The sequence below is a fragment of the Ochotona princeps genome, chromosome 7 (genome assembly GCF_030435755.1).
Source record: "Ochotona princeps isolate mOchPri1 chromosome 7, mOchPri1.hap1, whole genome shotgun sequence".
NCBI classification, from domain to species: domain Eukaryota; kingdom Metazoa; phylum Chordata; class Mammalia; order Lagomorpha; family Ochotonidae; genus Ochotona; species Ochotona princeps.
The window spans coordinates 65094527-65109802 of NC_080838.1; the positions used below are offsets into that span (position 1 = coordinate 65094527).

The following is a 15276-nucleotide window of genomic DNA, read 5'->3' on the forward strand; positions in this document are numbered from 1 at the left end:
TGCTATGAAGATTGGCTGACTGATTTTTATTAATCAAGCCAAAAAGAGTAATACATTCTTAAAACCTAGAAACTACCTTCATCTTCACAGGCTCAAAGCCAAGATCTCTTTGTGGAAAAGAATTCCTTGGGAGACCTCAACATGATTGATGATATATGGGGAAATAAGCCAAAAATCAGAGCAGTAAGAGCTCCTGGATTAATAGCAATGTTCTGACTTAGCACCAGGGAAGGACAGTCCCTGAGGGCAGACTACAGCACTGCCAGCTGCCAATGGCCTGTTCCATCCCACTGGTTACCACGTGTAGGTGGGCTCCACGATCATATCCAGGAGGCTACTATGATCTGCACAGAAGAGAGGGATAAAATTCAAACATGGATCGTTAGGCTTCATTTTTCGAACTACAAAGTAAGCCATGGGAAAGGAGATGGAGGGGGGAATCCCTATACCTACAGAACAATATCATGGAAAATAATAATAAAAGAAAAAAAAGAATAGCATTCACTAACTGACTCTAGAGTGTACACTTGTAACCATCACTACAGGCATGAAGAAGCAGTGTAGAAGTGTTGATAAAGTTTCCTTCCAGAGAGTTTTTATCAATTTATATTCCCCAAAGTCATTCATGAGATTGTTTTACCACAACTTTACCTATACTAGGAAATTATTTAAAATAGCAAAAGAATCTTGACCAATATTATTGTTGAAAATCAGTGTTACTGTTTTAATGTGTATTTTTCATTATAAATTAGGTGAAGCATTTAAAAATACTTTTTCCAAACAACAAACATATTTAAATGTCTATTATGCTGAGGAAGCTTTTATCCTGGTTTGGGAAAATGACCTTGGGTTTATACTTGGAACTAATCATTTAATATCTGTAACTGAATAATAATCTAAAATCAGCAAAGAGTTCTTTCCTTATCTTTTTGTGGACCTGGAGGTATGGAGCTATCAGGAAATCCTAGACAAAGTTGTCAAAATCACCTCCAGAGAGAAGCTTGTATAGAGTACAGAGCACACGCATACAACATAACAAAAGTCATAAATGTTCCTTGGAAATAAGAACTCTTCCTGCATCCACACAACCCCTTTGCACTCTGTATCCCTACCCCAGGCCAGGGAAAAGCTCTTCCAGTTCAGATTATTAACTTTGCTACTACTTCCCTTCTTGTAGAATAAGTTGGAAGCAGTCCATGGACTCTTAGAAAACCTAACGTTAGCATGAATGTGACTTGTACTGCTTGCCAGAAAGATGGCTGTCTCCCAATTTTGCCCTGTGTCACAGGGCACTGCAAATGGTGGCACAGTGGGCTGAGCAACACGAATAGACGGAGGATGCGGAGTGAAGGACTGTTATATGTGTTCAATCCCAGGAATGGGGTGCCGAGTAGATAGAAGGAGCACCATTCAGCTCCATGAGCAGAAATGACCTCCAGAAGATGGCTGAGTGGGAGTTCTCTGCCAGAGGAGCTGGGCAGGGAAGAGTAGAAGTTCTTAAGAAAAAGGAGAGCTGGGGTTGAAAAGTCTCAGCAGCTGAGCTCGGCAGGCTCTCTCAAGGAATGGAGGAAAGTTTCTGTGTGTGTGTGTGTGTGTGTGTTCTATTTACTGAGGTTTGTGCTTCCACTGAAGATTTAAATGACAAATGTTTGTGCAATATGTAATCGTAATGGCAGAAAACCAAAAATCCAAGTAAGTGCTGACATTCAGCGACTCCAGGTGAGAGCTCCGCTGGGGGAGGGTGCTTTGAGATAGATCCTCTTGCTCTTTCCCCTCCTTCCATCCATCGTACCCACACAAGTCCCCTCTCTGCAAGTAGCATTCCATTGCTGACTGTTCTCAAGGGGCTAACACAGGATTCAGCATGTTAAGAAAACTACAATGCAGGTACACGAAATCCATTGTAGCTTAAAAGGAAGGGAAAATACTACTTGCGGTTTGCCTCAGAGACATGATCAGAAATGTCAGTTCCCAGAACTTCTTTAAAAAAGAAAACAAAACAGAATTAGGCCAGATCAGTAGTGCATAGTAGGTGGCTATCACATGGTTGCTGAATGAAAGGAAAACATCACTCTTGCAGAAATTCTAGGCAATTGTGGAGAATTTGGAGGCCGCTGAAAAGGTCAAGGTGAGTTGCAGCAGCTGGTTTTCACAGCCTGCTTTAGGCTGATGGAAGGGGGCACGGCTCGGCCACCTGTGTGATCATTTGCAACTGCCCTGTCATTTATCATCTGGGGTAATAAAGATAGGACTATCCCCATGGCCAGTCAAATGTTTTAATTACACAATCTACAGATAGTCATGAGATGCTGTGAGCCCATTCTCCAGCCAACAGCTCTGACACAAGTCACTTCGTACACAGCAAATTCTACTATGCAGTCAGTCACTTTGGAGGTCCTATTCTTGGTGGGTGGTAACTGTCTAATAAAAATAAATTCACACCCTCGCTGGCCTCACACTGTAAGGAAACATCTTTCAAATATCAGGTCCATAATTGGGACTGAGGCAGTAGCCTCAGGTATCAGCAACCCCGGACCAGATTCCCCTGTCAAACCTCTTATTCCACCTTCCATTCCTGTTCTTGTCCAAAGGTGATATTTTGAAACAATTTCACAGGATATACCACAGGAAGTCAATTTAATCCTCACTGTTTAATCTGCACCAGCACTGCAGTCACTAACATAGAGGAATGGAGCTTCCCACCCAGCAATCTAGGTGCCTCTGCAAGGATTAACAACACATCCTAAAAGCCCCATCTGTGCAGTGAGGCATTCACATCTGATCTTCTTGCCTATAATCAAAAAATGGAGGTTGACCTCAAATATGTTTAGATGGCAAGTTCATATCCATTAACTGCTTAGACATGGCATACATGGTACCTGCAGGCCGTTTCCCAGATGCTGCTGTCGCCCTCAGTACAGAAACCCTTACTTGTCATGACTGCAATTATAGTGAGGAATCTTCAAATTAAGACTCATCAGGAATGACACAGAAAGAAGAAAAACCCAGCATAGATTCACGCTTAGGCTGTTTCAGATTAGTGGTGCAGAATAAGCATGTATTTATTCAGCAAGTGAGAGGGGCATTGGGGCAGATGGAATTCCAGTTATCTGCATACATGCCTCCTTGCCAGTCTGCACAGAACATTCACACTTGAAATAAAGTAAGTTAATGAGCATATTGCAGAAAAGCCTGGAAAAATAGGATTACCTCCAGGAAAAAAAATTAAATAAACTTTCTTGTTTGCAACCAGTAAAAGATTTCATTTGGTTGTTAAGTATGCACAGCATGTAGACATGCTAAAAATTTGAACAGATGAAAAATTAACACTGACTCAGCAGCCTCTGATTTGTCACCTTGCAGTGGTAAGGCAATTACAAGTGGCCATCCCTGAGTGATGCTTTCCTCAAATCACAAAGGCTTGGCTTCGAGGATCAGTGAGGATCCCTCACAGCCATGATGGATGGAAGAACACATCGGTGAAGTGACTTATTTCACATCTTCAAAGCCAAGTAAAACAAGCTTGGTGATATGAAAGTCAATATATACTGTCTAAGCAATGACTTTGCAAGTTGTTTTTATGGGCAGTGACTCCTTAGCTGATAAATAATGACCTAAAAAGACACATTTAGAGACACAGCAAGATTCTTAATAATGTCCTGTCAGTCGATTAGGTTCTCATCACAAGCACATTAGGTGCACTTGGAAGTGGATAGAATACTTAGCACCTGTAACTGTCCCTCATCAGGCCTGTGTTTAGATGCCTATTGGATATTTGCAAATAGTGCCAGCTGAAGACATCTGTGTTAGGAGGGAAGACCATGCAATGGTTTACAGGCACATAGCAGGGAAAGTGTGTGGTGGTGAACAGAGGAGCTCAGGGGCTGCAGAAGTCAAGATGAAGGACTTATATTTAGCGCATGCTATCAATGGGGTGTGATGGCTCCCCAAACTCACAAAGACATTCTAAGGTCCTAAAGAAAAGAAGGTAGGGAGAGAGAAGAGTGAGATAAACAAGGAGTCAAAGATGAAATGAAATGTATAACAGGAAGAGAAAAATACCTGAGCAGCAAGACCAAGTTATCAGGTAATAGGAAGATGGCCCTGGGCCTTTGGGTCTCTGGGCATGAGGGAGTCCCTTTCTTCAAGGAAGGAAAAAGAGGAGTGCAGGAGAGTGAGACTTCGAGGTGAAGACTGGTTACTTCTTTCTTTTGTCAACTATATTAATCTTCCAAACCAAAAAAAGAAAGCAGAGCTGTTGGAGAGTTGAAGGAAGTTTGATAGCACGTGGAGGGTAAGGTGAGGGGCCAAGGACACAGTAGTCAGAGCTTTGCCCTCTGGGGTGGCACTGTTTGGGTTCAAGATCCAGAACTACTACATAGCAGTTGGACACTTTGGCTAAATGGGGTATTGTCTCCATAATCACAGCATGAACTTACCAGGGTTGCATCCTGTGTTAATTGCTGTAAAGGAAGAGCTGGCATATACTAAGTGTTCAATTATTCTTTGTTTGCAGTGGGCCCAATCAGAACTGACCTGAATGACCTTTCAGCTGAGTGACTGTCTTTGCCTGTTACAAGAAAGTCACAGAGATTCACAAGTATATAAAAAATTGGGTTAAGTGTAGCCTTACCATTTTACTTTCTTAAGTGCCAAGGGGGATAGCCCAGGAGTCTAAATCCAGATGAATTCTTTTACCAGCGCTCCACAAGAGCCTCCTCTGAAATTCAGACCCTGGCCCAGAGTTCTTACAAAGCCAACACTAATCCTGACTTTGTTGGGAGCCTTGCTGAGTCAAAAGATTGTAAGTAAAGTCTTTCTGTCACTATTAAAATTAGGTAAGATAGTGTTTAGTAAATGTCAGATGAAGGAAAAATATCAATTGTTCTTCCTCTGTTTTAATTTAGAAAGGTTTCACTTTAAATTTCAGTCATATTCTTTTCTTCTGAAAGGAGAAGCTCAAAGAAAAGAAATGCTTGGGAACATTCAATCATTCCTCCGCAGACAGTGTGATCTCTTCAATAACACAGGAGAGCAAGAAGAGACCATCGCTGAAACTTGCAGACATATTGGATATGCAATTCACAGTTCAAACAGCAGGAGATGTGGCGACAAGATGAGAAATGGGAAAACAAAACACATTACAAAAAAGGAAGATAAGGAATATAAAGAAGCAAGTGTTTTAGAAAGAGAAAACACCAGAAAACTGAAAAAATATATATAGAGAAAATAGAACCAGATGGAAAGAAGAGGAAGGTACCCACAAGGCATGAGCACCATTTATGCGCTAGTTAAGTAAAGTAGTTCACTTATAACTCCACCGGCAAAATATCAGCAGTTACCCAGTACTCACCTTTCTGAGGTGATCAAATGAAAAGTCAGAAAATATTTGTAATGCTAAAAAAATGCTGTCAACACCCATGCTTACTCATTGAAAATAACACGAGAAACATAATTAGTCATAGCGATGTCTCTGCAAGTCACACTTAACTTACTGTGGACCAAGCAATCAATCTATCTTCTGCTTATTGTCATCCAGGTCCATAACAGGAAAATAGTTATTTCCACAAACGATACCGAGGGATTATTGGCCATTAAAAGATGACAGTTACATGTGTCCCTTCCATTATTTGCCAACACATGCAAGTAAGATAATTACAGGAATATTTAAGAGAAAGGAATAAAAAGAAATATGGAGCTGAGCAGCTATAAAATGCATTTATATCTACATTAAAAGAACATGTTATACAAATTATTAAAATTTAGTATGCATTAGTGTTTTTGCTTAAGCTTTACTTATTTAGAAGGAGAATGCACATACAAATGGAATATGAGAACACATGGCAGTGGAAATCAGCTTCCTTAGTGTGCGAAAAAAATCAGCAAATTCTTGCAGCTTTTACCGACACTGCCACTCCTAGCCCCCTTTCTTTATACCTGTTTGTGCCAATTCAACTTGAATCCACTAATGTAAGGAATCATTATTGAGCCCCTGATGGATGCATCCAATTGTGCTCAGTATTCAGGACAGCAAAAGGATTAAGTATATGAATTCTGGGATCATACTCCTGGCTCCTGACGTCAACACTGGCTTGGCAGGGGCCTTTGTGGCATTTATGGAGTGAACTCCTTTTTTCCCCCTATTTCTCATTTTCCCTGTTTCTCCAATGATTAATTTATAAGGATAGATATTCTCTAGTTTCAACTCTTGGCTCTTGATGGCCCAACTTTTGTTACTTTGGACCCATTACTTGACCTCCCTGCGTTATGTTTCACTTTCTTTTTGTGAAAAATCAGGATATGATTAACACCTAATGGGAAGATCACTATGAATGTGAATGGCCGAACGCATTCAAGTTAGCGCTGCACTTTCCACTTATTAAATCCTCAAATGATCCCCCATTACCAGATGCCCACAGAAAGATCACCTACAGAAACATGAGTTGGTCAATGCCAAGTGCTACGTCAGTGATAGAAATGGCTTGCCAATAGGGGGATTAAATATAGGACATTTGAAAAGGAAGCTGAATTTGGAAGGGAAAGAATGTGATGTATTGAGCCAGATGGTAAGATTTTGATGATCGATTAAGGCAGTTACTTCTACATGTAAAGTTAGTGCCTCTTTCCTTTCATTCCCTTTGCAATCACTGGAGCAGCTACAGAAAGATGTGGGGTAGTGTCAAGCCATCTTAGCACAAGGCAGAAATTGCTTGCATAACAGATATGGTTCTTGCTTCTCTGGCTTCAAGTCACCACATCTGTAGGTAGGGAGCCGATGCACTGGCTCATTCAGGACTCCTCCCTGGATTCTTGCTTGTGTGTTACCTTGAACTCTCGTTCTTGTTCCATGATTCAGCACCACTATTATATCAACTTATCACAAAATAAAGATCTATTGCTTTCTTAATCTGTGCATTTCTACTTTTTCAGCAAATTTTTAAGGTCCTTTCAGAAATGTTGGCAAGATAAAGGGAAAATCATGGAAGGGCTTCAAAGTGTCTTTTCTACATCTTGGAAGAAAAATAGAGAGCAGTGCTCTTTGGCAGGCAAAGGGGGGTGGCACATGTACATATCTGTGGGTGACTCCTCTACCTGCCCTTGGGAAGGGAGGGCAGAGGAAAGAAAGAAATAAGCTCACAGTTTGTACATAGGTTCACAATCTAATTCTACCTTTAGTGGATGTCAAAAAAGTTGTTCATAATATAATCGGTTCAAAATATCCCTGGAGCTTGTTCTACAACCTACTTTGTAAGAGGGTATAAATAGGGAAGTCTTCCATTAAATATTTGGAAGGTGTTATCTAGCCTTTCTTATCTTTGAGATTCATATACACAAATGCACATTCAAGGTTCTGTGGAAACTTGCAAGATAGAGAAACCTTGCAATAAAGAAAGCTGCTTAACTTTATCCACGACTTCTGCATACTGTGACTACACTTAGCGTTGCTTAAAGCTTGCGTTTCAGGAAATACAACAGGAAAATTCTTCAAGCAATATATGACACTTGTCCTTAGAGGTTACTTTCTTCCACAGACATGTGATTAAAAAGTGAGTGTTTAAAAGATTACTACCCAAAGAACACATTACAATTTCCCAGGATTCCCCTACCCTAACACATTGCCCCAAACCAAACATTTCCAATCTGGCCATGCGCAGTGTTGCTTTCTCCATCTTACCTCCTTTGTGCATGAGAACTACAGAATGGAGCCCTCCCATCAGGCATTCCACAAACCCAACTCACTGCTTCAGAAGCCTCTGCATTTGGACATCTCCCCCTCAGGTTTTTATCTGTGTTTTTTCCTTTTAATCCTCATCCTCTTCTATGGATAGGAGAAAGCTTTTAGCTGAGAAAGACAAATGGAGAAAGTATCCAGGCTTTGGAGTATATTTTTTTATAATGTTGTTGAGATGTGAGCAGAAAACAAAATCTAAAAACCCATGAAGAAAAAAAAAACTTGGCTTTCTATAGCATTTAACCACGTCTGCGGCAATTAAAGGCATTCCTGCCTCTCATTCCGGTTCCTATACTGCTGTTGAAACCCTTCATCCCTGGCCTAAATTTCACAAGCTATGTACCTGCTTTGATACTCTTGGAGAGAAAAAGATCCCATACATGTGACATCTCCATATGTGAGAACACATTGAGGGTACTGGCCCTGTTCCCAGAATGTATTTACTTGTGTCTGTGTGATTGATTAAATGTAATTTTCTTTTTTAAACAGGTAAGTGCAATTAAGAGGTCTCTGATGAGGACCTTAGCTACAGCTCAGATAAAGAATAATTCCTATGAATAAATCCTACCACCCTGGAAGCCATAACTGAAGGCAAAAAACAGGCCCTTCTGCTAAGGACTTATGTGGGCAGCTACTTCAGGGTCACATGTTTGGAAGCCACACCTCCCCTACCTGTGTAATTCTTTTTGCCCACCTGCGCATCAAAGGATGCTTACCAATCATTACCTGGGCCCTGAGATGGGGGTGGTGGGAGTGGAGGGAACCAGACGGGGAGAGGTATTGTATTATTGCATAATCACCCCCCTTTCATGCCTCTAAAAACACCTGTGCTGGGGAGTTCACTTCGTGGTGTACTTCATCGCTTACGCTTTTGTTCGTCTAGCCTCTTGCACACTTGGGCTCTAGGCCTCTTAAGTACTGCTTGCTCTTTTGCTTCCCATGGATGGATTCCAGGACAGAAGGTAGCTTGCTCTCTCTTCCTTATGCTTTTACTTTTCAACTCATTCTCCCTGAACATGACCCACACATGCCCGTATTCCTCACCCTCTGAATAAACCTTATCACTCTCTTAAGCTGTGTCAGTACTCAAATAAAATGTTTTTTAAGTAAAAGCCAAGAACCTAGAAAATAAATATTAGGCCCAAACCTAGACAACACTTCTCTAAGACTTCCAGTGAGTTAGGGTTTTTCAAGGGTGTAGAAAGAACATTCCACAGACAGCAATGCACAGGCTGGATTATTCTCTGATTCCGTCATCACATGGCTTCCACTGCCACTTTTCTGAGTTAAGAGGCACATGAACATCCCATGAGATTACTTGTGACCTTATATGATACTTCAGTTTAAAAAATTCCAGAGGCAGCCATTGTGGCACAGTGGTTTAAGCTGTCACTTATAAGTTCTATGTCCCATATCAGAGTGTTGATTTGAATCCTTGTTGATCTACTTTCAATCCAACTCCCTGCCAATGTGCCTGAGAAGACAGCAAACGACAGCCCAACTACTTCAGTTCCTGCACCCACATGGGAGACCTGGATAGAGCTGTATTTGGCCTGGCCCAGGACTGGGCTATCGTGGGCATTTATGGAATGAACCAGTGGATAGAAGATCTCTAGATATCTAGGGGTGTGTGTGTGTGAGGAGGTCCCTCTTATAGTCTGCTTTTAAGATAAACAAGTAAAATTATAAAGAAAATTCCAGACTTTTAGGTTCAGGGTAAAATCAAACTAGGAGATAAGCTCTTGGAGACACACTCTCAACCAGGACAGTTCCCTCTGAATGTAATCAGGTTACCCTTAATCCTTGTTTGAATTTAATAACACATGTTTCCCTCTCTGTCTCTCAGACACTTGTCCCTGGCAAATTGTACTCCCATCTCTCAGATTCATACGTTCAGAAACCTGGGAGCCAGCTGCAAATCTTCCTCCCTGTGAGCCACCAGGGTTGAGAAATCTCTGACTTTTCTTGCTTCTATGAGGTTGCACCATATACAATTGCCACTCTTGGACTAATTTTGCACATGAAATAGCAATAACAGCAATGCTCTGTGGATCCACCTCATAGATCATGAATCCTCAGGGAACCATGACTTCCATCTCTTCTTTAACACCCCCCCCCCGCAATGTTCTCATCAAAGGCCCTTTCGTCTTGCCTGGATTCCTGAATCTCCCTCCCAAAATGTCTTCCTGCTCAGTTTCATCATCTTCTCAATCATCGTCTGGAGATTCTTCTGTTCACAGAAACACAACCATGTCACTTCCTGCTTTAAAAGTTACAGAGGTCCCTAAGCCTTGATGACAAAGGATGCTGTTCTGAAACTGAGCACGCAACAGCTTTCCCTCTCCAGCTCTGCATCCTTCTGAGTCTCACCACTTCTTTACTTGGGGCTGGAACTCTACTTCAGTCTATGGACATCTGAACAGATAATCTTTCACCTGTATTTTGGAACCCTCTATCTATAAACCTTCAAACAGTCTAATTCTTACTGTCCTTGCAAATCTATCTCAGTAGTGATGTATTCCAAAAAACCTCCAGACACCATACACACACACACACACACCCTGGTATAGGTTGGGGGCTTATCCCATAGGCTCATTTCCAATCTTTCCGACACAGTTCCACAGCAATGACCTACTAAGCATATATTTCCTATCATTGGCTGAATTATTTCCCTCCAAAATTCATACATGGTGGTTCCAACCACCAGAACCTCGGGGGCACCTATAATTAAGTGCAGGGCTTTTAAAGAGTTAATTAAATTAAAACGAGGCCATTCAGGGTGGATCCTCACTCAGTCTGATGGGTATACCGAGAAGAACAGGAGATTAGGACAGACACCAGAGTCCCATATACACAGAGAGCAGGAGAAAAGGAGAGGGCAGCCATTTGTAAGGCATGCACAGAGGCCCGAGGATGCCAGCCTGCCAGCCTGCCAGCCTGCTGACCCTTGCATCTTGATCTTTGGACTTCCAGAAGTTTTATTTTGAGATAATGATTTTCTGTTGTAAAATGTGTCTGGTGTTTGGTTACAGCAGCCCTAGTGAACTAACACCTAACTGCCTCACTGCGTTCAGCTGCATACTTCTTGGCTGCAACCCTTTAATTCATCTTTGTATCCCCAAAGGCCAACACTATGTCAACATGCGCCATGGATTTAGTAAGCACTTCACTGAGGACATGAATGCATTGTAGCACTACAGAGAAAAGTGGGATGCACTTAGAAAAGGCACAGTTAGTGAAACAGCAAACTTTGGGGTCACCACACTTCTTAGAAAGTGCAGCAGTTGATATTAAGGGTCAAGCTTTTTTGTAAAAAATACTATCAGAGCAGACCTCACTCAACCAAGGATTTCTACACAGCAGGTATAGAAACTGTTACTGAACAGTCTTAACTCCCAAGACAGCTAGGATTTACTTTTTTCCAGCACATATTTGTGAGACCTGCTTCTCAAGAGCTGGGGATTTCCTGAGTCACCTAGCTCAGTCCCATGATTCTCTATTCTTGCAGTCCCCTATTAGCCCTAAAAATGTAATGCAACTCCTAATCACCCAATTTTCTATCAAATAGAGCTGTGGACATTGGAGAGAACAGAGCCCATTAAAAATTAAGTTTTTCAAATTTCCTTATATAAACATTTGTTTATCAAATACACCACAACACATGCAGGGTAACACCTGCCTGTTTTTCTCCAGGACTCTAATGTTTCTCTGCTCTAGGCTAGCTTAGTCAAACTATAGTCTTCTGCAAATCTCATGCCCTTTTACCCACAAGATGCAACCCAAGCTTTCTGACCTGAAACCTGCAAATCCTCTACACTCTGATTCCAATTTAAATTCCCCAACCGCTTGATCTAATATGCTTTAGTAGCAATCATAGTTTTCAGCCAGGCTGGATGGCTCACTGGCTTTGATGGTCTCTCCCGTTATATGTTTCATGTCTGTCTGCTGGTAGACCCAGGCTCAGAGAGCCTCCATGCACTTCATCTGTCCAAACAAAGCCTTGCTATTCTGGATGCATTTTAGGTTTCACCTCCTCTGTGAGACCTTCCACATTTCACATGATTGTCCCTTGTTCAACGTATGCAGCCTGCACTGCCTGTGGCATTACTGTCTATAATTTATTTTGGACTACATGTTCACTGCACTTGTGTTTGCAGTTCATGCTCTTAAGTAGTCTGGAAAATATTTGTATTCCCTGACACAACACCTCACCACCATGTGCTCAGTGGTTTCTCAGTAAATATGCAGTAGTTTGTTTTAACCATGTCAGGAACATCTTAGTTCTCAGGGTTGCCACTTCTTCACATCCTGGAGCAGGACTCCAGCTTACCAACTGCAGTAACAGTCCCTCCCATTGCCAGATTCTCCTCTGAGGAGAGGCACTAGCATCTCTCATATTCCCAGCCTCTAAGACAGTCCTGACTATAACTGGCAACTCAGCTGGTGCACTCCCACCCCATAGATGCTAATTAGTTTTAAGCCTGGACTTAGAGCTTCCACATTTTGCTGCCTCTGAATGTTTGCACAGGCTCCAAGGCTCGGCTTCTGTTCTGAATCCTAGCATTTTTCAGCTGCAGCCTTGCACTTGGCAGTTGGTTTTTCAGGGATTAGAATGAATATCTAATACAAAGATCACAAACAAAAAGGAATGGATCATTCCTACCATGACACCACCAGCCACGCCATAGTACCACTATGGATTTACTGTGTGCTGGTCCACACACCAGAGTTGGTATCTGTGCTACCCCAGACCTAGTCATGTGCTGTTGGTACTGTGACTTAGCCAACTACCACACCTCTCTCCTACACAAAGACAAATCCGATAGCCTGATCAACCACTCCAGCACTCCTCATCCCAGATCCTAGGTTACTCAATTTTTACATACTCCCAGTGGCATCTCAGAATGCCTTTCATTCGAGCCTTTCAGAACTGCTGAAAGCAAATGTCTGTGAGTTCCCCCTACAAATCAGAGGAGGCAGTCAAGAAAAATGACAACTCATAATTGGTAATTGTCTTTTTTTCCCTGCATTCTGAACATCTATTATTAGCCACATCAAATGTGGGTGCATTTGTAGCTATGTATACATTGTTTAGAGGGATACATGAGCACAAATAATTCAAACATTATTCACATTTTAGACTGTTTCCCTAATTTTTTTTCTTCTTTGTGATCTGAGTTATAATATAAGGAGAAAAAACCTCTAGCCTCTGGAGGCAAACTGATTCACTTTCAGGTTAATTTCCCTAAAATATTATGCCTAGGGCTAGTTGTGAAGCTTCCCCATAGCAAGAAGCAGGAAATAACAGAGATGAGACAGTTCATCTTCAGAGAGACTGTTTTAAGAATACATTTTGCTCTCTTCAGATGAAGATGTCAAATACATACAAAGCTACTGTGATGGTAATTTCACTCTTTACTAACATGAATTTCTATTTTTTTTTCTTCAGGATTGACAAGAGTACTATTAGAGGGTCTATTTAATTCCATCAAAATTCAGCAACACCTGAGGAGAAGCAATGAGGTGAGTCCCAGGTTGGAGGGATGGTGTCTCCTGTATAAGAAATCATGACTTTAAGACAGAGATCAGGTCCAAGGGCCCCATCCAGTCCAGAGTGACAATCCCTGGCAGCAGCCTCAGGGATTTCTAGGGAGCCTGCAGGAGTGGTCACTCACCAGTGCAATGTCCTACAAGGCTGAGGAACTGCTCTTCCTTGCAGCTGGTCCTGCAGATTCCACTGCTAAGGGTGATGTGAGGGTGACAGGAGATGCAGTCAGATTCCGATGGCCCGTGGCACTGCCTGCAGCTTGGGTGGCATGCTGGGGTTTGGGAAGAGAATAAAAGCTAGAACTGAAACGAACAGGTCAACACGTAAACACATGGCATGTTCAATGCACTCCACAAGTTATGCTATAATCATTCACTGAAGATGGCAGAGTAATCCTGCATGCCATTGCAGGCAACTGCATTTCTGGTGTCAATGTGAACCCTCTCTACAGGTAGGGGCGAGGTTCCTGCTGTTCTCTGCCAAGGGTCCTTTGGGTATTTATAACATCATTCCCCAGGTCATGCAAAATTGACAACTGAAAAATTAGTCTGCTATAGATTTATTGAATTTCAAGTTCGTTTTGTGGTTGGCAGATCAACTGATTTCATGGGCTTCACATGGCCCAAGGGCTAAACATTCCTCATCCCTAAGAGTCTCAACACATACACAGAATCTGGAGCTATACTAATTTCAGTAATCAATCCACTCATTGCAGAAGGACCAGCATGGCCACATCCAGTCCTCTGAGTCAGGAACTTCAAATCCAAGTTCACAGCCCAAGCAGCAGTAGTGAGATTCCCCCATCCCTGCTGCTCCGATTCTAAGAAAGAACAAGATGCAAGACTGGAACGTGCTCAAAAGTGCTGGCAAAGGGGCAGTGTCCACAGCCAGTGATACAGAAACTTCTCGCCCCAGTAGATGCCAGCCAGACTTTCCCTTCAGGCCACGACTCCAATGCCTGTTTTATCAGCGATACTTAATTAAAATACCAAGAACAGGAAAAAAAAAATCCTCTTTGTGGAAGCTATCATGGACTACATCTGGAGCTCAGTTCTTTAGACAAACTTATGTCAAAGCTATGTCTTCTCCAGAAAAACCACCTAATGAACTAGAAGTACTACACTGAAGAAAAAAGAAAAAACCACGAGTCCCTGTAAGGTGCAGACAATAAAGATAAGCATGGCAGGGAATCAAAGCAGGTTGCAACTGCAGCTGCGTTTCTGTTGCCAATGCAGACAGCAGGAGCAAGCACATGGAAGGAGATGGACGGATTCCTTTCCAACGACAAGGAGGTCCATCCAAATTTAAGTCCAAGAGGAGGGGAGTGGAGGGGCTGGTGCTGGGTTGAGCTTGCTGGAATTGATGAGTTCCCTGCTGGCACGTGGCTGCTGGAAAGCAAAGGCACTGATTTGGAGTAAACTCACTTTTGGCAAGAGGCCAAGAGGAGATAAGGTATAATAAAGAGTCAGCAGGCAAAAAATAAAAAAAAAAATGACCTACTGATTAGGATAGCACCCACTATCACCCCGTCCACATTCCTGAGACTCTGGCCTTTGCCAAAGAAGATACTGGCATTCTCAGGATGATTTCCACCACCCTGTTCTTCCTCCCCACTGGAATCTTTCCCATGACCTGGGTGCCCTGCTGCTGGTGGTACCATCCATCTGTGAGTTTCAGGCAGACAGAGGAAAGTGGTGGTTTCTCAGACTCCATTTTACTAAATGATTGAACACACACCGGCAAGCCTACGGGGCTAGAAATCGTGAAGGGAAACAGTCTTCAAGAGCAACCCCAATGACAAAGGTGCCAGGGGTGTTACCTCATCGAGCTTGCTGGTGTTTAAAGTAATTTTCCCCAGGGCCCCAGAGAGATTAAAAAAGATTCTTGGGAAAGCGAAGGAAATTCCTGAATAAAAACTGATGATCGGAAATAATCTCAATGCATGTCCATTCTAAACTTCCCCTTTGGAATTAAGACTAAAAGCAGTTTACCAATT

At 42.2% G+C, this 15276-nt stretch overlaps 1 protein-coding gene across 1 annotated transcript in view; it reads right to left on the reverse strand.

The window, feature by feature from the left end:
- FRAS1 (Fraser extracellular matrix complex subunit 1) overlaps positions 1-15276 on the reverse strand; it is a 277676-nt gene that overhangs the window by 169951 nt on the left and 92449 nt on the right. The window contains exon 19 of the mRNA XM_058666643.1: positions 13408-13551. Within this exon, the coding sequence (XP_058522626.1) occupies positions 13408-13551 (144 nt within the window). The remainder of the gene's footprint in view (positions 1-13407; positions 13552-15276) is intronic.